General features: G+C 42.8%; 1 protein-coding gene across 1 annotated transcript in view; it reads left to right on the top strand.

The window, feature by feature from the left end:
• TRPC7 (transient receptor potential cation channel subfamily C member 7) overlaps positions 1-23,571 on the top strand; it is a 145,016-nt gene that overhangs the window by 73,296 nt on the left and 48,149 nt on the right. The window contains exons 4-5 of the mRNA XM_024125313.1: positions 13,353-13,517; positions 18,802-19,018. Coding sequence (XP_023981081.1) covers positions 13,353-13,517; positions 18,802-19,018 — 382 coding nt within the window. The remainder of the gene's footprint in view (positions 1-13,352; positions 13,518-18,801; positions 19,019-23,571) is intronic.

Genomic DNA, 23,571 nt, shown 5'->3' with positions numbered 1-23,571 from the left:
TTGTTGGTCAGGTCGGTGCCAGAAGGTGGAAGAGCAGGAAATAAGGTTACTCTTTAAGGAAGGTCTGAGAGAAAAATTCCTAGAAGAGAGGAGAAGTCTGGCCAAGACCTGAGTGTGAGGGATAAGCAGGGGTTCTGGGCTCAGCAGACGGTGGTCCTCAGATCATCCCTGGCCTCTCCACAAGCCAAGATGAGCTGTGTGTAGGGAGCTAAGAGTACTGGCTCAGGATTAACACCTCTCTCCATCCAGCTTTCAGGAGACTAACTCATATAGCCAAATGGAAGTAAAATGAAATATGACAAGTGATCCTCCACTTAGGATCTCAGAAGCAGAATCAGGCAGGCATGAACCCTGAGAAGGAGAAACTGCGGGACAATGGAAGGTATTACTTCACCTTAGGCATCACTTCCAGAGACTCTGTTGGGGTCCTGCCCTCTAGAAAAGATGAGAGTGAGAGGAGACAGCCATTTCTAGGGTAAACAGATGGAGATCTGCAGACAGGCATGATGGAGAGCAAGTGGTCATCTCTGCCAAGGAAGCAGATGTCCCATCTGCCAAGGAGACATTCAAAGTCCTGAGGAATTCAGCACCCACCACCAGGTGGGAGCCCACCAGCCCAGAGGCAGAACTGCAGGAGGAAGTCAGGCCCTGAGAGCAGAGAGCAGAAGGATAGACACACTCTTCAGAGGCGCGGACCAGCCAGGAGGCTCCAAGGCCAACAGAACAGGAGATCAGAGAGCTGACGGCCAGAGCAGGGCTACAGAGGCCCAGGAACAGCTGTGCCTGTGCACTGGACCAGTCACCGAGCAACATTTCAGAAAACATTTAGTGACGGGTAAAGTGACTTGTATAGGATACTGGAATCGAGCAGAAACATATAGGAAGAGGCAATCATTTAAAAAATCCCTGCCATCTAGCTTGAAAGGGCTACGAACCATCAAGATCTGGGAATTAACAAGCTTCCCAAAGGTAGAGGCCTTGACCATCTTGCTCACTGCTGTGTCCTCTGTGTCTGAAAATGCTTGGTGCACAGTATCAACTGGCACTTACTATCTGTCTGGTGGATGGATGCAAGCATGCCTACCAATGGGGCTAGGTTTATGCTCACCAGCTGCCAATATGTGGAACATCTGGGTCACAAACATGCTATTTCTAATTCTCGAACCAATGGTTATGCCATTACTTCAGCATTTCTCATTATCATCAAAATACTGGTAATACTAACATTCTTTAAGTGTTGAGAATTCAAAATTTTAAATTTAAAAAAGTGACACAAAATCCTAAGCATGTTTCAAATTTAAAACTATATAGAAATAAAAGCATCAAGTAAAACGAAAACATGGGCAAAATACATGTTACACATACATCAACAATATATTTGTAGGAGAGAAATTAATTTTAAGTGTTATTTTTAAATAATTACATAAGTAAAATGTAAAGTGTGATTTTAAAAAGTAAAGTGTATGAAATAAATCATTGCTGAGTTATATGCACATTACTCTGCAAGAGAAACCTAGAAATTTGGGAATCATAATAGAAAGTTATAGGTAAACTCAAGACACTTCCCTCTGATTCTTTCATCTGCAACTGATCTAATATTTCATTCCATAATTGGAGAAAATCTTTTGGAAAAATGTATGACTACTTCACCCTACCACTTAGCACTAGCTCCATCAACCTAGGACTACAATTTTTTATTGGCTGGAAGCTGTGTTTTATACTTCAAGAAAGCATTTCTGGTCTTTGTCTTCTTTTGTTTAATTAAGTATATAAATGTTGATTTCCTGTATCAATATCAATACCTTTGGATGTATGTTCTCCTAGTTGATGAAGTCTTTGAACTTGAGTTAGAATTATTCTTGCAAGAAAACTTTGCTGTTATTGATAATCAAATTTCTTTCTCTACTTAAGAATCATAAAAAATATATAGATGAATACTCTGTAAGTGACATACTTTTGAATGACTAAAAATTTTAATGCGTGACATAACTTTGGACAGGGCTTAAGATAAAAATGATTTACATTCCTGACTTTTATTACAGAAATAAAATATTATATTGACAACAACAACAAAACAGTATTGTGGCACTTGAAAACTGAACCATAAACCAAAAACTGGAAGTGCATTTTCTGAACCCTAGAAACCTCCTTTGAGTTGGTCATGCTTATGGTCATTTTATAAATGGAGAAACTGAGGCCTGAAAACTTAAGCTACCTGTCCCTTAATAGTCAGTGGTAAAGCCAAGACCTGCAGCCAGGTGGGCTGACTCCAGACCCTGTGCATGCTCTACGACCTTGCACCTAAGGGACAAGAGTTACGGATCCAACTTGGGAATATAATCAAGATCTCAGGCTCAAAGAATTATCTGAAACTACAGCTCTTCCTAGTAACATGGCAGCATCAGGTGGGATTTGGCAAGAGGCCGGAGATCCTAAAAAGCTCCTTTAGCAAAGCGGGTTTTTGGCCGGAGTTTGTATGTTTCAAGGCAGTAAATCAGGGCTTAGGTGACCTCCACATTAACCTGGTTCCTAGCAAAGTGCTGACCAGGCAGTTGAGCCACGGCTGAATCAGTTGTTGCCACTCTTGTCTGTATGCAGGAGAGCCCAGGATTTCATCTTTAGCATGATGACTCGCTCCTTTTAGGAACATGAGGTTGTCGAGGAAACTGGCTTCAAGCCTTTCCCCTTGCGTATTCCTGATTTTTATCTCTACTGGGCCTTGGCTGGACCACAGGCAGAAGCACAGAGAGATGAGAGTTCTAACAACAACCTGAACCAGGAGGTCCCCTGGCCTCTGTAAGCTTGGAGAAATCACTGTGGTTCCTCATGCTTTGGTGTGTCTGCCTGATTTAAAATCTACCTTGTGGAAATACAGGATAATAGTTCAAAACATTGTCTTTGGCTTCAAGTCCATACCCTGTTATATCACCTGCGTGTTTATAGGCAAGTTACTTAATTTCTCTGTGTCTCATGCTCCCATATTTAAAATAGGGATATAACAATATCTATCTCAAGGAATTGACATGAGAGTTAAATAACAGCGATTGTTAAGCAAAGAGCCTGACACAGAATTGATAATCAATAAACATTAGCTACTCTTTATAATGATAATAGTTATTACTATTTTTATTATATAAATATTTTCCGGATAGATGTCAGTTTGGTAATGCCATACATAGAAATTAAACAACCCTCATTCAATCCAAAAGAGAATCCTCAAACCCTATTTCAGCCTCCCATTTCAATCTTCTCCTGCACAAGAAGACAAGAGCCTGGTTTAGTTTTCATCATCTCTCCCTGTCTGCCCTCTACTAAAGATGTGAAGACAGTCAAATGTTCATCAGACCCTGAGAGTAAGAGAGGATGTGTTATATTTAGAAATCATTGTGGGAATATGAGTCACAGAGAAAATGATGGAGCAGATCTTCGAGGCTTCGGAAGAGTACAATTTATCACTCAAAATATGTTTACTGAGTACCTACTATGTGCAAAACATAAGGCTGCACACTCCTGGGGATACAAAAACAGTTGGTTCCCTCAAAGAGCTTAAAAATAGCAGAAGAGATCAGATGTAAACACAATAATACAGCTATTCACAGCTTGACCCATGACCAGGACTGTCAAGTGAGTTGGCTGTACAACAAGACCCAGAAGAGTCCAAGGTATCTCAGGGGGCTGAAGGACTTGGTAGGACTTGAAAGTAAAGAGAAACTTGGATGGTGAAGGTTGATTAGGAACTGAACCAGAGAGAAGCAAGATGGACCTTCCTTGAAACAGGCATGAGGGCTGCTACACAGGCCATGTTTAGGAACAGTATGTAGAGCAGTTTGGGTGGAGGGGAGGGATCAGGAACGTGAGTAGTTAAAGATAATCCAAGAAGGTTTGCTAGAAGCTGCTTCCATTTCTCCTTTAGTTCAGGCTAGGGCACAGCCCTAAGTGGGGTGGAGACAGTCACTGCCCAGGTATGGAGAGTGGCCTCTTTGTGACACTGTGAAAGAGCAGAGGCAGTCATCTGGAGCCAGCTGGAAGCTCACTCTGCGTCTACACACAGTGTGACTCTGGCCATGACAACATAGCCAGACTGGAAAGCAAGTCACTTCATCAGCACCCTCGGGGCTCAGTGCTGTGGGAGGACTCCCGGGAGCCCTGGAAAATCACACAGTCAGCATTCGCCTCCAGGAGGGCCAGCCAAGGCCCGCTGCCACTGTGTCTGCACTCAGGAAGTGGGTCGCTCATAGCTCCGGGAGAAGCCCAGAACCATTTGTTTGGGTCACTGCACCCCAAAGACTGAAGCAAAGGCTGCTTCATGAGAAAATCATTCTTTCCCTGGCAAAAGAGACGCTGCTGAATCACAGATACAGTCCTCAGAACCTAGCAATTTGGGGCATTTGTGTAAGTAATCCCTATTGATCTGGAAAATTCAAGGTTTGATTAATTTGAGGTTGAGAAATTTTTCACGTCCTGCTGTCCCTGGGAAACAGGACAGAGAGTTATCTTTGGGAACAACAAGCAAACTACTCAAGTGAAAAGACGATATCAAATCTCTGTCTCTGTGGGCGCGAAGAGTCTTCAGAAGTGCCCATCTCCTCTTGCTGCCCTGTTGACTTCCAGAATGGCTCAATCAGCAGCTACCTGGCAGGACCCTCCGCTATGTAAATAACCAAGAACACGCCAGGGTTGGCTGGGCTAGCAGATGCACAAGTGGAAGAGAAGGTAGGGGAAGCTGGAACCGAGCGAGAGCCATCTGTGCAGGCATCCAAATGGAATCTCCCAGCAAAGAGGGGAGTGTTTAAAACACACTCAGTTAGCAAATGGGGGATTCTGAAGACAGCGCTGCAGAACAGGTGAGGAGAGGGAGGCAGTGTGAGGAGGCGAGGCACGTGAAACACAGCAGCAGAACTCCCCAAGAGCTGAGCTCCAATCCCTGCCTGCCTCCCTGGCTCCCCTCTTGGGCACCTCCTGCAGATGATGGTATGATTTTTTTTCCTGGTAAGACCTTTGAATTCCTAGCTCAGCTACCTCTGGAAATGAAGAAGTTGTTGTTGTTGCTGCTGTTGTCATCATTTTCCAATCTCCTGGCACTTCTGCAGTGACAATAACTTCAGTGGAGACATGAATTCAGTCATCTATCTGCTCATCACGTCTCCTGGAGAGCAAGCAAACTTTCAACCTCTTGTACCCATGTGCGTCTTCCAGATGTGGTGACATGGCCACAAGTGCTGGACTCTGCCACACCACAGGGACCATGTTTGGAAGGCCACTCTGGTCCTCTAGATGGCACCAGGTTTGCAGTCTGAACTTGGAGAACTTCTTGCTGCACCATTCACTCGTTCAGACGACACTGCCTGAGTACCCATGCGCTGAGCGCCACCCTAAGGACCATAAGAGCCCTCCAGAGGGGTTTTCTCTCCAGCAGAGGGTTATACAGGCATCATAACTATGATTAACGAGAGGGACTACAAATGACTTGAGAGGAGAGAAAGAAGGATTCTCACCTGAATGGGCAGGGGAAACTTTCACGGAAGAGACAGTTATTGAGCTGGACAAAACTTGGCTATGGGGGGATGAGAAGGAAAGCACTCCAGGTTGCAGCAATACCTTGACCAGAGGCTCAGAGATGGTCAAGCTTGGGAAGGCTCTGAGAAGAGCTTTGCTGGAGTTTGGCCAGAGACTAGGGATGGGGAGGAAATGAGAAGCTGGAACAGCAGCTGGAAGTCAGGTTTTAAACTCTATCTCTTACTCTCCCTTCCTTTGCTCTGTTCTTCTGTTTCCTTCCTGTCCCTCCCTTTCACTTGCTTCCTTTCTCCCCAACCAAAATCCCCTCCATCTAACCCTAACCCTCCATCCTCCCATCCAACCCAAACAGTGCAAATGGAGTGGATGTGGGATTATCATAAAACATCTACTGCTCTGGAGAAGGAAGTCAGAGATCAACTGTCCTCCCCAAGAGGACACAGCCCACTGCCACAGGGTGAAAGGAGACACCCAAAACTCTGGCTGGGGGTATGAGCATCTCTGCAGCACATGTGAAATCTGTAGGCTCACAGACAGGCCCTCCTGCTTGGCAGACAGAATATGCCAGAGACCTGACCCAGAAAAGACGCAGGAAATGTCAGTTGAGAGAGGCGGTATAAGGAAGTGGTTAAGAAACGTCCACTTTGGATCTGACAGCCACAGTGCCATCAGCTCTGTAATGGGCATAATGGATTAAATGAGACAATGTTCATAATGTGCTCAGCACAGGGCCTGATCCCTATGAGTGCTCAATAAGTGTTTGCTTTTACTGTTTTATTTATGTCAAAGAACTAAGACCGGGAAGGGCTAGAGTCCAAGCCAACCAAATCAAGAGAATTTCAGAGGGAGCTTACACATGAAAAGACCTCAGGCTTTGGAATCAGACAGACCTGAGCTGGAACCCTGACTACACCACTCTCTAGCTGTGGGACTTAAATTGACCCAGCCTCAGTTTCCTCAACTGCAAGATGGGGTTGATAATACATCCTCATTTGTATATGAGGATGTAGATAATACATCCATTTGGGGGAGGGTTATTGTGAAGATTACAGATAACATAACCAAAGTTCCTTCATATACTAGGTCCTCAATTATTAATAGTAAAAAACACTCAAGCTGTGATTTTAAAACATTTTACTTTGTCTAGTGCCCATGCTTAGAGGTTCCTTGAAAGAGGTATGAATTGTGGGGCTACCCACCCAAAGCTCCAAGCCCCACACCTTTTCCTTCTCATTCTCCACCACCATTTACCCAGAACTATCATGGATTATACTCTGGTAGTGGCCGCTCAGGAGCTGCATGGCTAAATAAATAGGTTCAGTGAGCATGGTGGCAATGTTGGTTCCACACTAGAATGCTCCATTGATTTAAAACTTAATAAAACAATGGCAACTTCTGCTTTCTTTTTTACTGTAATTAAGCATACTAGTTCTTCAGGAATGTTTCACTCTAAAAGCACATGGTCACTCAACACTCTGCTGATGGATAAACTCAGCAAAGGGAAGAGCAAAGAGAACTATTTTGAGCCCTGGAGGGGAGCCGAAGTGGTAGTAGGAACAGCAGCAGCAGTAACACCGATGCCCACCTTAAATCGCAAGTACCAGGCCATGTACTGAGCGCCCAACGCGTTTTCCTCTCTCACAGATCACGAAGGTAGGAGCGGTGAAGTGGCTTGCCCAGGGTCACACAGCTAGAAAATGTCGTATCTGGGATTTGAACCAGGGTGGTCCAGCCTCAGAGCCTGTGCGTGCAACCACTCCGCTAACTGCCTGCACAGAGAAGAAGAGTCTGAAGGTTAGGTTATCAGTGTAGACAAAGCAACTAGCTGTGCCAAGGATGTGGGGCTCTCAACAGTAGGTCTCACGAGAGGGAGGGACCCAGGAGAATGCACACTGATGGGAGAGCATTTGGTGTTCATTCATGCATGGAAGGCTTACTCCGTAACTGGTGGGTGTTACTGCTCAGCCCTATTCCATGCACAGACTCACAGAGCTGAGAGCTCCCTGTGGACAAGGATTGCAACTTCCCTGTATTTCCAGGGCTGAGCACAGTGCCTGGTAAGGGGCAGCAGCGAGGAAAGATATGTTGAATGAATGAATGGACAAACCAACAAACTAAACTAGTCAACAACTGACATTTCCATTCCTCTTCTTCCCTCCTCAACTTCCATGACTTGAGAGCTTTGCCAAGACAAAATGGGAGGGAAGAACATTAGCACCATTGAACCAAATCCTATGAGATGCACCAAACAGGAAGTGGCACCACAGAACTATACTAATTCAGTCTGACTGTCCACACTAAGAACAGCCACTTGACAACTGGTACAGTATCTGTCTCTTTTTGCCTATGTAGACAGTTTCCAGAGGGAGGAAAAAAAGATTTCTAGACGGAAAGGCTAGTGATGAGCTAAGTGGAAAATCTTGACCACAGTCACGCTGGACATCAGCCTTTGATGGTTTATCTGTAAAAAATAAGTCATCTTCTCTATAAGCACTGGATTTCATAAATTTTTCTCCAGCTAATTTATTCTTCAGCTTATCAAATCATGCATTGCCACATCTCATTATTCTGTAAATGAGGCCCAGTGTCAGAGAAGAAAAATCTGTGTTTAAGGATTATGGAAATCATGCAGCCTCAAAGCCTCAGCCCAAATGTAGCCCTCTTCCCCTCCCCACTAAAGGGGAAATGCAGGATTTAACAGCTTTTCAGGTGGAGGAGGGGAGGGGCATCGAGAAGGGAGGAGAAGTACTTCTGCAGGTTCAGGAACCTGCACTGCGCCTCACTGATGGAGGGCTCCAGAGTGCAGGGGGAGCATCAACATGGAGCTGAATAGACTTGATGGTGACCCTGACTGCCCTAGCGGAGACCACCCATTTTTACCTAATCGCCTGGATAAAGCACTTTCATCGGAGGATAAGGACGGAGGTACTGGATAGAGAGGGAGTGGCCTCACGCACCTGTTAGGCTACATGAACCTTTCCAAAGGCAACAACGCTTCAAGAAAATCTGCCAAAACAACGTGGGGGGTCAGAATAAAGATAAGGAGGGTGCAGTAGAACCTCAGGGAGTGGGGAGGAGGACAGAGAAACAAGAGGAAGAGGGAAAGGAAAAAACAGGAAAGGAAAGGAGAGTCACGGGCTTATTTTTATTTATCAAATACTAATACAGAGCTTACTATTTGCCAGGTACTGTCCTAAGCACTTTACAAATACTTACTCACTCAATCTTCATTATTAGCCTCATTTTACAGAAAAAGGAAGTTAAGCATGGAAAGAGTCAATGATCGAAGAGCATATGGCCAGCGTGTGGCAGGGCCCAGACTTAAACCCAAGCAGCCATGTACCAGTCCACACGCTTAAACACCCCCCATCAGGAAAGTCTTCGCCCTGTTGTAATATGAATATATGGCCCAAGGGTGTTGATACTCCATGAAACAGCCCTAAAAATACTCAATAGTTAGTTAAGGAATGTTGATAGCTCTTCGACAACTATCTATTCTTAAAATATCAGGTATTTCCTTATAAATGAATATAAAGCAGGGAAAAGAGTGAAGGGGATAATTTTTCTTCAGGCTATAAAAGAAAAATAGTAGCACATGGACCAACTGAAAGCAAAGTAAGAGCCAAGATTTGGCCAATATGCCCAAAAGTTCCCATATGCCAGCATTATATCCTCACTAAGTCACCAGGGTCTGCGAGGAATAGGAAGTTTAGGTGAGATATTAACAGAAAACCGGCTTTGGGTACAAATGTTGTTATTCTAAACATGAAGGCTGGTCAAACATGCCACCAGAATAACTGGCTTGAGATGGACTCAAGAACCGGCAGCCACATGAATTCTAGGCCCTCCTGACCCTCAGGTTCTGTTTTCCAGTCTCCTTTCTCCATTATAGGGAATTCTGTCTCAGAGCTCCCTTCTATCCCTCTTTGCAATTTAACTTCTTAGCTCCCCACCCCAACCCAGTCCTCTGGAACAGTCCATCCCAGCTGTGGGTATGGTCTGACGTGTATTCTCTGAGAGGCTGCTCTGCTCCATGTAAGCCTACCTTAACAGTCTCAGCTCCAGGCCATTACTCCCTACTAGGAAGAGTGTGAATCATGTCGATGGGAAAGCTGAGGTGGTCAAACCGGTTCTTCCCTTGAAGAACTTTCATAAATGTGTACCATGCTCTCAGTCCAGAACGGTCTAGGGGCAGGAATGGCCTGGGCAATCCTCTTGTTAGGATCCAGATCATTCCATCTTTTTGTGAGCCAGATGCCAAAGAAATCTGACCCAAGACAACACTGATTTTCTGAGTTCCCATTCCGCTCTATCTAGCTGTGGGCTTTCCTTCCTCTGTTCCTCTCTGACCCTGCTTTGAAAAATCCTCCCCCTGCTCCTGCCTTTGTTCCCTGACTGAGTGCCCTTCTGGTTAGGGTGTTCTTTGTGTCTTTATGGTGTGCCTCATGTTACTCTCATCTTCCTTGGGTCAGGAATGATGTTTCTCTGTGCTTCAAAAGCACAGCAGAGAAAAATCCTCTGATACACATTGAACTATGCGTCATGAAGTTATCTTCGAAGTCCTGCTACCAATACAGAAAAGTGCTCACATAAAGATAAATAATGATCTGGGCTTCAGGTGTCAGCTGCCATCAGCTTACTGGGAGTATTATATTATAAAGTCTGTCTACAAATAAATAGCATGTTTGGAACTAGGTTGCTTTATGATGGAGGAAGAAAGGCCACTGTGGAAATTAACAAAGGTCTAATTAGAGGACAGAGTCTCAAGAGAGACCCCCCCTGTTTTAGTCGGGACCACTGTCCTCTGAGGCAGGTAAGGGCGAGTGGGAATGGTTCCCACTGTGTTCTCCCTCAGAATTCTTCCCCTCCTGCTCTGCTGCCCAATTTGTTGTGCTGATTTGTCTGCAGGAGGCAGCAGAAGAAGCAAGGATGGGCTCTCCCCAGTTAAAGACAGAGGCCAATGGCAGGGATCAGGACGGGAGTCCTTCCAGAGCATCTACAGTGCAGGGAGCCACAGGGCGAGCCAAGTGGTCTTCCGCTACTTCATGAGGCTGTGTGTTTCTCCAGGGCAGGACCATTTCAGCACCGAGGGAAGGCTAACTGTTGAAAAACAAAACCGACTGCTCCCCCCCATGCCTGCAAGTTGACCTGCAACGGGACGACTTGCTGTGATCAGGCTCTGAGAATTACTGAAACATGTGCATGACTGTTCTGTTGTTTGCTCCACTTTGTTGTGAGCCAGAAAGGGCACAGGAAAGCATATGATGGCCTGAGGGTTCCTACCTGGGTTGAGGAGAATCTGTTGCTCTTGTTCTTGCAGGGAAAAACCACAATGGTTGACATGAATCCAAAAATGCTACCCCAAGAAAGCCTCATTTGCAGCTAACGATTGAGTAATAGTATCACCAGGGGCTGCTGCAGGGCCAAATAAAGCTTTGATAGCATCCTCGCAAATCATTTGGTTGCTACTGTGAGTTCCCAGACACTGGAAACAAGATGTTGCCATCTGCGTTGAGAATTTTTTTAATAGCTCTATTTATATTGTTCTTATAATGAAAAGGGAATGTTTTGCATTTCCCAGAAATTGCTGCATATATCCTCTTAATACCCAATGAGGCAAACGGGATGAAAATTGGGACATTACGATCCAGGGTAATCCACTGAAAATGCAGTCTCTTTGAAGAATGCCCAGTCTATCCGTTCTAGTCCATGGGTCCCAGCTCCTATGGCATATGGCTATCCTGACAGGGCCAAAGAGCAGGCTGCCTAAAGCAAATAATGACTTCCCTTTGTCACAGGGAGGAAATAAGCTACTAATGAGCATAATTTTCTCAAGTGTAAACTTTATTCCCATAAATGTTACTTACATATTGCCTATTACCAGTTTCTATTGACCAAGACTCAGAATCAACTAAAAACAAATGGCCAAGTAGCACCAAATATTTGCAGAAAAAGGATATTTGGTTACAGCAACTCAAGTCAACCTGCTGAATCAATCAGAAAAAGGAAGATGCTGTATATGAATCTAGGGGTGTCTCGTGGACCATGTGTGCAGAGTGGAGCTGGACCTCAGAGAGGGTAGGACACTATAGAACCTCTTTCTATACAACTTCATTCTTCTTTCTCTCTTTTTAACTGGCTTGTTTTGCTACTTAGTCTACACAGTGGAAAGTAGCTGCCCAGATCCCTGAAGGTTACATGTTAACCCCTCAGTAAATAAAAAGACTGCCTCTCTCGATCACAGTCTCAAGTAGCCTGGGCATATACCCTGAGAAAACCATAATTCAAAATCATGTGGAGACATGTACCACTATGTTCACTGCAGCACTATTTACAATAGCCAGGACATGGAAGCAACCTAAATGTCCATCGACCGATGAATGGCTAAAGATGTGGCACATATATACAATGGAATATTACTCAGCCAGAAAAAGAAACAAAATTGAGTTATTTGTAGTGAGGTGGATGGACCTAGAGTCTGTCATACAGAGTGAAGAAAGAGAAAAAAACAAATACCGTATGTTAATGCATATAATGCATATATATGGAATCTAAAAACAAAATGGTACTGATGAACCTAGTTGCAGGGCTGGAATAAGATGCATACATAGAGAATGGACTTAAGGACACGGAGGGGAGGGGGAAGCTGGGGCGAAGTGAGAGTAGCACTGACATATATACACTACCAAATGTAAAATAGATAGCTAGTGGACAGCAGCCGCATAGCACAGGGAGATCAGCTCGGTGCTTTGTGACCACCTAGAGGGGTAGGATAGGGAGGGTGGAAGGGAGGCACAAGAGGGAGGGGATATGGGGATATATGTATGCATATGGCTGATTCACTTTGTTGTACAACAGAAACTAACACAATATTGTGAAGCAATTACACTCCAATAAAGATGTATAAAAATAAATAAATAAATAAAAAGAGAAATTAAAAAAAAAAAAAGCCAGCTGAGAAAACCTAATGGACCCAGTTTAAGGCTGGGTTCCAACCCTAGTCCAATATATATCAAGAAGGGTGAGGTCAACAATACAAAATGTCCACAGAAGGCCCACCTTGTAACCTGGCATGAGGGCAAGGCAGATCCAAGACAGGGAGGTGGCAGTGAGAAGCTACTGCATGGGGATACAATGTGTCAGCGCTCCAGCATGCTACAATAAGCAACAGGGACCCAAGCCAAATACCACTGAAATCCAGTGGGGAAATACTGAGGAGTTTTAACATGTCCTCTGGAAACTCCACTGCAAGAACTTTTTCTTAGACAACATAGGAAAAGAGAGAGGAACTTTTCTTCAATACCTCATTTAACCCTACAAGACAATGTGACAGGCTCTGTTTTGCAGAGGACAATATTGAGGCTCAGAGCGGTGAAGTAGCTGGCCCAAGGCCATCTGGCTAGTAAATGGTAGAGCAAATTCAAACGCATGTTGACTCTAAAATCCCATTCATGCTCCATCCATTCCAATATGTTGACTCCCATATGAACTCTGCCCAGAGATAAGTCTCCTTGGATTGGAGACAAACATCTACCCAAAAGCTGACTGTCATTTTCTGTGCCTGAGACTTCTCAAGGCCCTCAGTTTACCAAGCCCTGATGCAGCCAGTCCTATGAGGGCCAGTCCTATGAGGGCTTATAGCACAGAGACCCCCAGCAACCCCAAGTCAGAAAGGCCCAGCAGGTACCTGACCTAGCTGCTCTGGCTCAAACACCCAGGCCACCCTCCCCAGGGGAACATGTCAGCCCCGAGCTACTCATAGGTCATATACTGTTCAAGTGCTACCAATGCCATTTTCCTGTTTGCGTTTTGTTTTTGTTTTTGTTTTGTTTTTACAGTTCGTTGCTCATCCTAACTGTCAACAGCAATTGCTTACCATGTGGTATGAAAATCTCTCAGGCTTACGTCAACAGTCTATCGCTGTGAAATTCCTGGCTGTCTTTGGAGTCTCCCTAGGCCTCCCTTTTCTCGCCATAGCCTATTGGATTGCTCCGTGCAGCAAGGTACAGACTGCTTAAGGTGCATGTCTTTGCGGTTATTTCTCCTCTCTACTTAGCATAACCTAAAGTCCATTTTGTCCAAATATGCAGCTGATCATTTCCTACATTTAAAGAAAATAGCCCTGAGAGACCCAACAAAAGTAGAAAACCACTTAAGAGGGAAAATGCTAAGATTTGTTTTTTTTAAATCACTTTCTTAAAAGACAGAGGAGTGATAAAATGGAAACTTTTATACACTCAAGGCATAATCTGATCAGTAACAGAATAAAGGGGGAATAAAGGCACTTTTCCTTTTCTAATTATGCAATGTCCTAAACACGGCTTCCAAACCCATAGTAATAATACGTATAATAATGATAATAGGAATAGCCAACATTTATTGAGTACTTTCTTTTTGCTAAGCCCTTTTCATGCAACACCTCATTTCACTCTCTCAATTACACTGTGATGCACACACTTTATAAGCCAGGTTCAAAAAAGAGAAACAACTAGGAGCTGAGAGTCAAAGGCTTCTCATACTGGGGCACTGCAGACCCATCTCAACATCTTCCTGGTCTCCTGGCTTCCTTGTCTGGGTTCTGGCCCACGTGGGCAGCGAATTAGGTCACTAGAAGGAAAAAAGACAAAGGAAAAAGGAGGAGAGCTGGAAAGGCGCAAAGCTGGGTTCTTTTCTCGCAGGAAGGGGGAGTGTCTGGTGCCCGCCTGTAATGGAAGGAGTGGAACCTGCAAGAGCCAAGCTGCCGCACCTCCTGTTCCATCCTCCCTACAGCCCATCTGACCCAAAGCCACAAAAGGCATCAGCAGTCACTCCAGCTTCAGGCAAGAGCTAGCGCCTATAAAAACAAATCATGTCGAAATTCTGAAATATGTTTCGTAGGTTAAGTGGTCATTAAAGTTTCCAAAGCTGCATTTACTTTGTGATATAGGAAAAAAGCAATTAAGCTTAGGTAATCAACACTCAGTAGAAGAAACATGACTACAGAGAGATTAGTTCCACAGGGAATTTGATCAGCTAAGGCAGTTAATAAAAGTGTCATCAGTGAATGGATCCTCTTGTCAACTCCACCAAGACAAAACTCATGCCAGGACGACGGGCCCAAGACTTCAGATCTGCTAATGAGGCCACCTAACCAGGCAAGCAAGGAACTGACTGCCTTAGAGTAGGAGGGGTGTCAGAGAAAGAAATTAGGACTCAAACTCCTTCTTCTGTAGGATAGTGTTAAAAATAAAAGTCCTCATACTGAATATTTGTGGTGTTCAACCTCATATCTATTGAGGATTTTGTTTCTATGGCACTCTACCATGACACAGATTTCTAAATCAGTATTCCCCAAATGATATGTAGGATAAGGCTATTTTCTTCTGTCCCTTATCATGAGCTGGAAAAAGCACAGTGAGTGAAAAAAGACTAACCAGATTGAAAACTGGATTAGCGCTGGTCATTGGTTTTAGGTACTTGTTTTCATAGCAGTATTATCTAGTCTGTACTGCAAGTTAGATCATTGCCTTCATCCAGAGATGTACAGGGATGCTGCCTCTACATTCTCTAAGCCACAAACTAATTCTAGGACATCAATCATTAAAATAACAGCCAAACACTGCCAATCCTCACTTTTGCTGTAAAACTAAATGTGACAGCTTCCAGGGAACTGGGACTAAGCAACACCAGCAAATTGGTTTGCCTCTTCCTGCCTGGGGAAACATTCAGAAAGAGATGATATGCCAGTTGCTGACTAAATTTTTTAGATTTTCAGTAGGTCTGAGAAGAATCTTGGCCAGTATCATGCAGATGTGATGCAAAAAAAAGGATGTGTGGACGGGGGAGGAATCCCGGACTTTCTGGGGACCCAGTAAATTCAAGAGACTGATGCCACCATGGAACGTAGGGGTGAGACCTATGGTGTCTTCTGGAATATTCTAGAAGTAATGATTGCAGGAAAGTTTGGCCCCATGGCTGCAGTTTCCTCTCCTCTGTTCAGAGACTTGTCTGACTGACATTTTGTGCCGCTGGAATGTCCAGTAAGACAAAAAAACAGCTTGTACACTAAGCCCTTGCTTGTGGCCACTGGCAGCTGGCAGCAAGAGAGGGTGGCATTTGATGAGGAAGACTGGAAGTTCAGACTGGGGAGAGATGCTGGAAACTCTCTGGGTGCTCTACTGCAGTCATGGCCTACCTTGTGGGCAAGTGGCTACCAGGTCCCAGTTAGGTGCTTACACTTGTGGGCTAAGAGCCCAGTGCCACAGAACACAGAGGCGTGTCAACAAGTAAAAGCAGGTGTCCACCCTGAGGGCTTGAGAATGCAGTTCATTTGGAGCTAATTCAGGAGCACTACTCAGTTATTCTCACATTCACCTATTTCCCAGAGTAAAAGAATAGTACCCAGGAAGTCTGGGCTTGAGCCAGAGACTGAGTACAGCAAGCCTGGATTTTCTGATATGTTCTCAGCTCATAAGGGCCAAGTAATGACAGAGCTGCTTTAGCCCATGTTTCAGACTCACCAGTTTTACTCTTCAGGCAGAGGAGGACAAGGCCTATGTCTCCCAAAGCTCTACCATCTCTTTTTATACCTAACACTGTTACCTGACTCAGCATTAATGATTCCCCAGCTAAGAGCTGCTGGTATACATTGGTGGACTTTTCTCCTCTCTTTTGGTTCACCTGGTGGCCTTGTGAAAGGAGGAAGTTTTACCCCAAGCATAATTTGCTTCAAAAAATTGAGATAAATATGGAATGTCACAAAAAAAAAAGAAAAAGAAAAAGGAAATCACTGAAATGATTTGATCTCATCTGACCTTTATCAAAGTTTTACCAGTTAAAAAGATGCTTTCAAGCCCAGAAGAAAAATAGGAAAGGTGCATCAATTCCTAACCTCGTTTTTCCTCCCTATGGCTTAAATCAAGTTACCTGGACTGAGCCCAGGGTAACCTTCCACATCACTGCAGGGCCTTATCAGGGTTTTTTCTTATCGTCTGCAATAAATACAATAATTTTTACAGATGCGTCTTCTGCCGGAAGATAACAACTTGAAGGAGGGAACAAAGAGAACATTAAATTCCTCAAAGCAGCTCTTATGGGGAATCCCAGGGCCAGCATGGGTGCACCTGTGTGCAGATTCCTGACATCAGGTGCCTTGCCTAGATGAGAAGATGGAGAGGTGTCCCCAGGTCCTCATCCAGGTAGTCACTGGAAAATGTTACCTAGAGCCCACTGATAAAGGACTGGGGAAACTTGGCCATCAATCCCTTGAGAGCTGTGTCTACCTCCGTGTTCTCCACCTTTTTCTGACATTTCTGGGACCCTGCTGGGACACACAGATCTGGTATCCCTTGCCCTCTCCTCAACCTTTCCTCTCCCCAGTCTGCAGTCATTCTCCAACTTACCTCGCCTCTCACCACTCCCTCAGCTAGGAAACAGTGACAGGAAAGAATGCAATGACTATCTAAGGATGTCGCCTGTATACACCAAAGTATCCCAGCATCTTTGTTGGGAACTGGGGCTCTAAGATGCCAACACAGTCAGATAAAATGTTGAAAAATTCAAAGTATGTATTTGACACCACATAGGTCAATATGAGACATCATTTGATTCTTTTTTTTTTTTACTGAATTTATGTAAGGTATTTTATTTGTCCTTATATTTAATCTCTACATTCTGAATTTAGTACATCTACCTATGGCTAAAAATAATGTACAGTCCCTATTTTGTAAATAATAAGGTTAAACATTACTAAGAAATGTCATTTGTAAGATGTTTGTGGGCCCCCTAGTTTTCAGGTAAACATCTTTTTCAACACTTCTGAAGTTATTCTAGTGCCATATGACAATTTGACAATGCAGGTGAATCCGAACAAGTTCTTTCCAGCACAAATAGGGATTTCCAACGTCCAGACTTGAAACGCAGTCTTTTTTAAAAAAAGATTAAAATTATCTTTTTAAATTTCAACAGATGGGTTCTATGACATTAGAACGTTACAATAATTACTGGCACCGTTAACGTGGATGATTAGCATACTGAAGCCTACTGAAAGAACATTATCAAGCCATCTGATTTATAAATGTTATGTTGAACATAATCATAGTTAGGGAAATTTTACCAGGAGACACTCCTATAGCTGATCTTCTGCTGAACCAATACTCTACATGCTGGGTGACATTTCACTCTAGGACTCCTGAACGAGGCAGAACATGAACATCAATTAACTAGTCACTGGCTATAACTGAACATCTGCTCTGGAGAAGGAACTGAGATCCAGAAAAGACTCCCCTCTTGCTCTTGTCTAATCAGTATACCTGGTGAGAGGTTAGAGTTGGTGTTTAGGTGAGGGTGACAGCAGTAACCTGGAAGAGACCCAAGTGAATTCATTTACAGGGGTCAGCAAAGACTGACTGTGCAGCCCCCAATTTAGTCCTCAAAGATCCAAGTGGCCTTTGGATGGCAAGCCAGGGATAAGAAGATATGACCAATACCTACTCCCTAAAAGGGCATCTTTGGATCACTTCAGGCTCACATGGAACAACTACACAAGTTAAACATGTACTAGGCCACAAAGAAAATCTCAATAGTTTTAGGGTAGTATCACAGAGGCTATGATCTGAACACATGCTGCAATAAAAACAGGATTTTTTAAAGCAAGGGGGGAAAAGTCCTGTATATCTGGAAACTAAATAACCTCTGAGTTAAAAATGAAATCAAATGGGAAATTATAAAAATATTTATAACTGAGTATCAAGGAAAATGCTACATGTCAAAATTTATAGGAACATAGCTAATGCTGTACCTAGTGGGAAAATCATAGCTTTAAATAAATTTACCAAGATATAAGAAATGTGGAAAATAAGTCATCTAAGCTAAAACTCAAGAAAATAGACAAAGGAGCAACAGAGCATATCCAAAGTGTTTTTTTAAAAAATTCTGAACTCTATTGAAACAGATTTTTTTTCTAGATTCATAAAGCATAAAATTCACATCCACATGGTTGGGGGTAGCTGTGCAGTCAGATTGTAAAATGATGTTGTAAAATGATGTTATATTAGTGTGTTCTACTCCGTTCTCTTACCACTCCCATTAAGTCTTCTAAACAGAAAAAATTAAAGTGAGCAGAAAAATGGATTTGGTCAAGCAGCCTCTCACATAAAAGCTCTAGAGAAAATGTCTGGGTTCAATTAGCAGCTTCTGTCCAAAATTAAGGATTCTCTGGTTCAACTTTCAGCAAAAGCCTTTTAAAGAGAGCCCTGAACTTGCCTGGAGCTGACAGATTAACATGTCTTATATATATTTTGTTTTCAGCTAGGACGGACCCTGAGGAGCCCTTTCATGAAATTTGTAGCACATGCAGTTTCTTTTACAATCTTCTTGGGATTGTTAGTTGTGAATGCATCAGACCGCTTCGAAGGTGTTAAAACCCTGCCCAATGAAACGTTCACAGACTACCCAAAACAGATCTTCCGAGTGAAAACTACACAATTCTCCTGGACAGAAATGCTCATCATGAAGTGGGTCTTGGGTAAGCAAGTCACTCTTTTAATGTCTCCTCCCCTAATTATAATAGGACATTATTAAACCCTGACTTCAGAAGCTCTTCCTCTCCTGTTGAATGCACTCTTGGCAGACAAAATGGTGAGGAGATGACCAGCAAGGAAGCCAAAGTCAACTTCTGTATGTGCTGGTGTAAAAGATGCACAGACCTGTAATATAAATCCCAATTTTGAAAGGAGGTGTTTGGGGGAGATTCGTTCTGTACCTTTCCTTATGTGTGTATTGAAAGTGACTGTAAAGTGTGTGTGGGGGGGGACATATGGTTTTGCTCATTTAAATACAGTCTACTAGAAGCCTTAGGAAATCAAGTTCTGCCTCTGAAAAAAAGTATAAGAAGTATAAGATTGCACAGCTTCAAAGATATTTTTTGTTACCACTGACTACTGATACATAGTAGAATAGTAATAATACAAATCTAAAAAGTTAGGCGAGTAACATGTTCTCATTATTTGTGTTAGTGAACGTAATGAAGCTGTGGAATTCCTCTTTGTGGTGCTATTTTGTGCTGCCAAGGTCTGCCACTGGCATTGCCAAGGAAACCCTTCCAAATTGCCTCACTGAGTAGTCAAGAAAGTCTATCTCTCTTTTGCCTAACTCACAAGAACTATTACTAGTAGAAATAAGCAAGATAAGATAAAACTGGCAATGGCTAAAATTGTACATGGCCAACTGTGTTACAGATTTTTCTAACACTGAAAACTGCAAAATTTATTGGTAAAAAAATCAGATTTGGTAGGAAACAATGAAAAACTGCAAAAACTATAATCAGTGATATTGTAAATAACCAAAACTTGATCAATAAATTATAAGATTTACATCAAAAAGATCTGAATTTGATGGGAATGTTTTGAGTAAAACAAAACTGAAAATAAAAAAGGGAAAAAAATGTATGCAGTATCAAGATTTTATCAATTAATTAAACTGTCCTAATGGTATTTGCCCCCAATTGCTTTTCTTAACAAAAATTCAATATTGGCGTAATATTCATTATGTTTATGTTCACAAACAATGAGTCAAAACATATTCAGGGTCAAAGTGTCTGTACTTTCAAACAACAAATTCACAAAAGAACAAATACCTGAGAAGACAGCCCAGTACATGCCCTGTGCTAATTAAATGATATTGCCTAAGAGAGCCACAAGAGTTGACCCATTGGAGAATATCCCATAGATCCCCAAACTAAGAACAACTGGGAGTATGGTCTCTAAGCTGGATCTCTCAATAGGCAGAAGGTAATGAGGAGAAGAATGGTTTGACCCAAAGGGCAGAGACAGGAAAGCATACCATGCTTCCCAGGTGCTTTTAATCAACCGGCAAGTCTGTAGCCAAAGGTTCATTTTATAGAGTCACTGGTACTCAGGTTGGAAAGGAACATTAAAGCCTGTTGCAGAGTAAGTTCTGTGGCTTCACTTTCACAGTTGAGTCTATCCCAATTCTCCCTAGTATACCGGCCCCACCTCCAATTTAACTAAATTAAGCACTTTAACACTAGGCACTTTACAATGGACTGAATGTTTATATCCCCCAAAATTCATATGTTAAGACCCTAGTTCCAGTGTCATGGTATTAAAAGTGGGGCCTCTGGGACGTGCTTAGGTCATGAGGGTAGAGCCCTCATGAATAGGATTAGTGCCCTTTAAAAGATATCCCAGAGAGCTCTCTCACCCTCTCTGTGCCATGTGAGGACACAACAAGCAGTCTGCAACCTGAAAGAGGGCTCACACCAGAACCCAAACATGCTGGCACCCTGATCTTAGACTTATAGCCTCCAGAACTGTGATAAACAAATTTCTGTTGTGTATAAAACACTCAATCTGTGTGACTTTGTTATAGCAACTCAAACTAAGACATGGTTAAAAAAAAACAAAACCCTCACATGTTGGGTTTATGGATAAAACAAAGTATTTATGGCACCAATCACTCACCCATCCCATTTCCCCACCTGGGCTGCAAATAGAAGACAGGTGAGTCCAAGCATACTCCCCATTCAGTGGGTGCTACCATATGTTAACCATGGTACTCCTACTGAGCCACGACTTCTTCCTGCATCCTCATATTTCTCTTCCTGGATGTCAGAGCATTATCCCAATAAGAGGGAAGCATCTCTAGCTACAGAGGTCCCAGCTTTTGTAGTCTGGTCCCAGCTTCTACCCATCAAAGCAAAGCTGAGTTTTCAAGACCATTATGTAAGAAGTATTGTAAAGGGGAAGACTTATTTTTCATTGACCTACTTCCTGTTACATTTTAGACGGAAGAAAGATTCTAACTACTTTTTCTTACTAGATTATATTTTTCAAACTTTCATCATGAATAATTTTAAGAACTGCAAATTCTGAGAGATTATACTGAACCCTTTAGACCAATCACTCATCTTCAACAATTAGCAAAGCAAAGCTAATTTTTGTTTCATCCTACTTCCCTTCTCTCAACCCTGTAGAATTTTGAATCCAATACCAGGTATCATAAAATTTCATCTACAAACATTTTTGTGTGTATCCTAAAAGATAATTTTCCTTTTACTTTTCTCTAATCTTTCTATGCTGCAAGTTCACTGACATTTTTTCTCCATTATCTGTGACTTCAATCCCCAACCACTGAATTTTTCATTTCAAGTATTATATTTATCAACCCTTTAAGTTCCACTTGGTTCTCTTTTATATCTTTCATTTCCTTCCTCGTGATGTTTGTATTTTCCTTTAAATCCTTGAACATAATGCACATATTTATAGTAAGAACTGTTATAAAGTCCTTAACCCCTAATTTCATCATCTCTATCATTTCTGGGTTACTGACTAAACTTTCTCCTGACATGGATCATATTCTCCTACATCTTGGTGTGTTAGTAATTTCTGATTGAATGATGGGCACATTACATGTTATACTGGTGAGCATCTAGATTTTGTTGTCTTCCTTTAAAGAGTCTTTTTGCTTTATTCCGACAGGCTGTTAAATTCTTACAGATAAGTTTGGTCCTTTTCAAACTTTCTTAGAGTGGACCTGGAAAAGCTTTACCATAAGGATTGATTATCCTTGTACTATAGAGACACACATCTGGGTCTCTACTAAATGCCCATGGTAATCAACAAGGATTCTCAACTGTGGATGGTCAGAGCTCAAACATCTTTCCACTCTGGGTGAGCTCTAGAAACTGTTCAGCTTGCAGCTCTCTGGCTGTTGTTTGTGGAGTTTTACTCTATGCATTCATGACTTAGCATTCAGGGAACATTCAAAAGGACACCTATGTAAATTCCTGGACTATTTTTGTTTGTGTTTGGTTTTGGGTTTTGGTTCTGTATAGTACCTTTCTCTCTGGAACTCTGCCATATAACATCTAATCACTTCAGCCTTCCTGAACTCTAATCTGTGTCTTCAACTCATTGGGACTGCATTCTGTGCTTCTGGAATCCTTCTCCATACCTTGCAGACTGAAATGTGCTTCCAGAAAAAAGTAAAAGACAGGGCTATCATGTGGCTTACCTTGCTTGTTTCTCTTAAGGATCACAGTGCTCTGCTATTTCCAACATCTGAAAATAGTTTCTTTTTTTTTCCAGTTTCCTGCTCCATCATGACTGGTAATAGAAATCAGGATTCTTTTTCTAAAACAGAACTACAAACATAAAAGAAAATTAATAATTTCTTTTCAAATACCCAGTCAGTATTCAAGTTTCTTTGACTGAGAAGACAAGTTGAATAAATATCTGCCTAGCTTGCTTTCTCTCTTCCTTCAGGTCTCTGTTCACACCTTACCTTATCAGAGTAGTTGAGCAGGTAAGAGCAAGCTCTCTTACCTCCCTCCTCTGGTAAGGTGAAATGTAAACAGAGACCTAAAGGAAAAGTGAAAGCAAGCTTTGCAGACATCTGGGTGAAAAGCATTCCAGAAAAACAGGTCAGTATGTGTTAAAGGCCTGCATTCAGGAGCAAGCTGGACAAGTTTGAGGAACAGCAAAAAATTAGTGTGGCTGCAGCAGAATAAATAAGGGGGAGATGGCAGAGATGAGGTCACAGGATAGGCAGAGTCAATCATGCAAGGCATTGGAGGCCATGGTACAGAGTTTAGATTTTACTCTGAGTATGACTGGAAACTACTGGACAGTTCTGAGCGCAGAAGTGACATCCTACGACCTCATTTTCTAATGGATCACTGGCTGCTGTGTAGAGAACAGATGATTCTAGGACAAGAGCAGAAGCAGGGAGACCAATTAGGAGGCCACTGAAGTAATTCAGACAGGAAATAGCTGGTTTTGAGGAGGCAGTAGACGGTTATTATATTTTGGAGGTAAAATCAATAATATTTACTACTGGATTGCCTGTGGGGTGTGAAAGAAAGAGAGCAGTCAAGGAAAATTCCAAGTTTTTTAGCTCAAGTAATGGTCTAATAGACAGTTCCTCCAAGGCAGGAAAGACCAGGGGAGGAACAGTTTGGAGAGAGAGTAGATATGGAAATCAAGAGTTCGGTTTGGGCTTCCCTGGTGGCGCAGTGGTTGAGAGTCCGCCTGCCGACGCAGGGGACACGGGTTCGTG

This window comes from Physeter macrocephalus, chromosome 8 (assembly GCF_002837175.3).
Source record: "Physeter macrocephalus isolate SW-GA chromosome 8, ASM283717v5, whole genome shotgun sequence".
In the NCBI taxonomy this organism is placed as follows: Eukaryota; Metazoa; Chordata; class Mammalia; order Artiodactyla; family Physeteridae; genus Physeter; species Physeter macrocephalus.
This window is presented reverse-complemented; position numbering and strand designations above follow the sequence as displayed.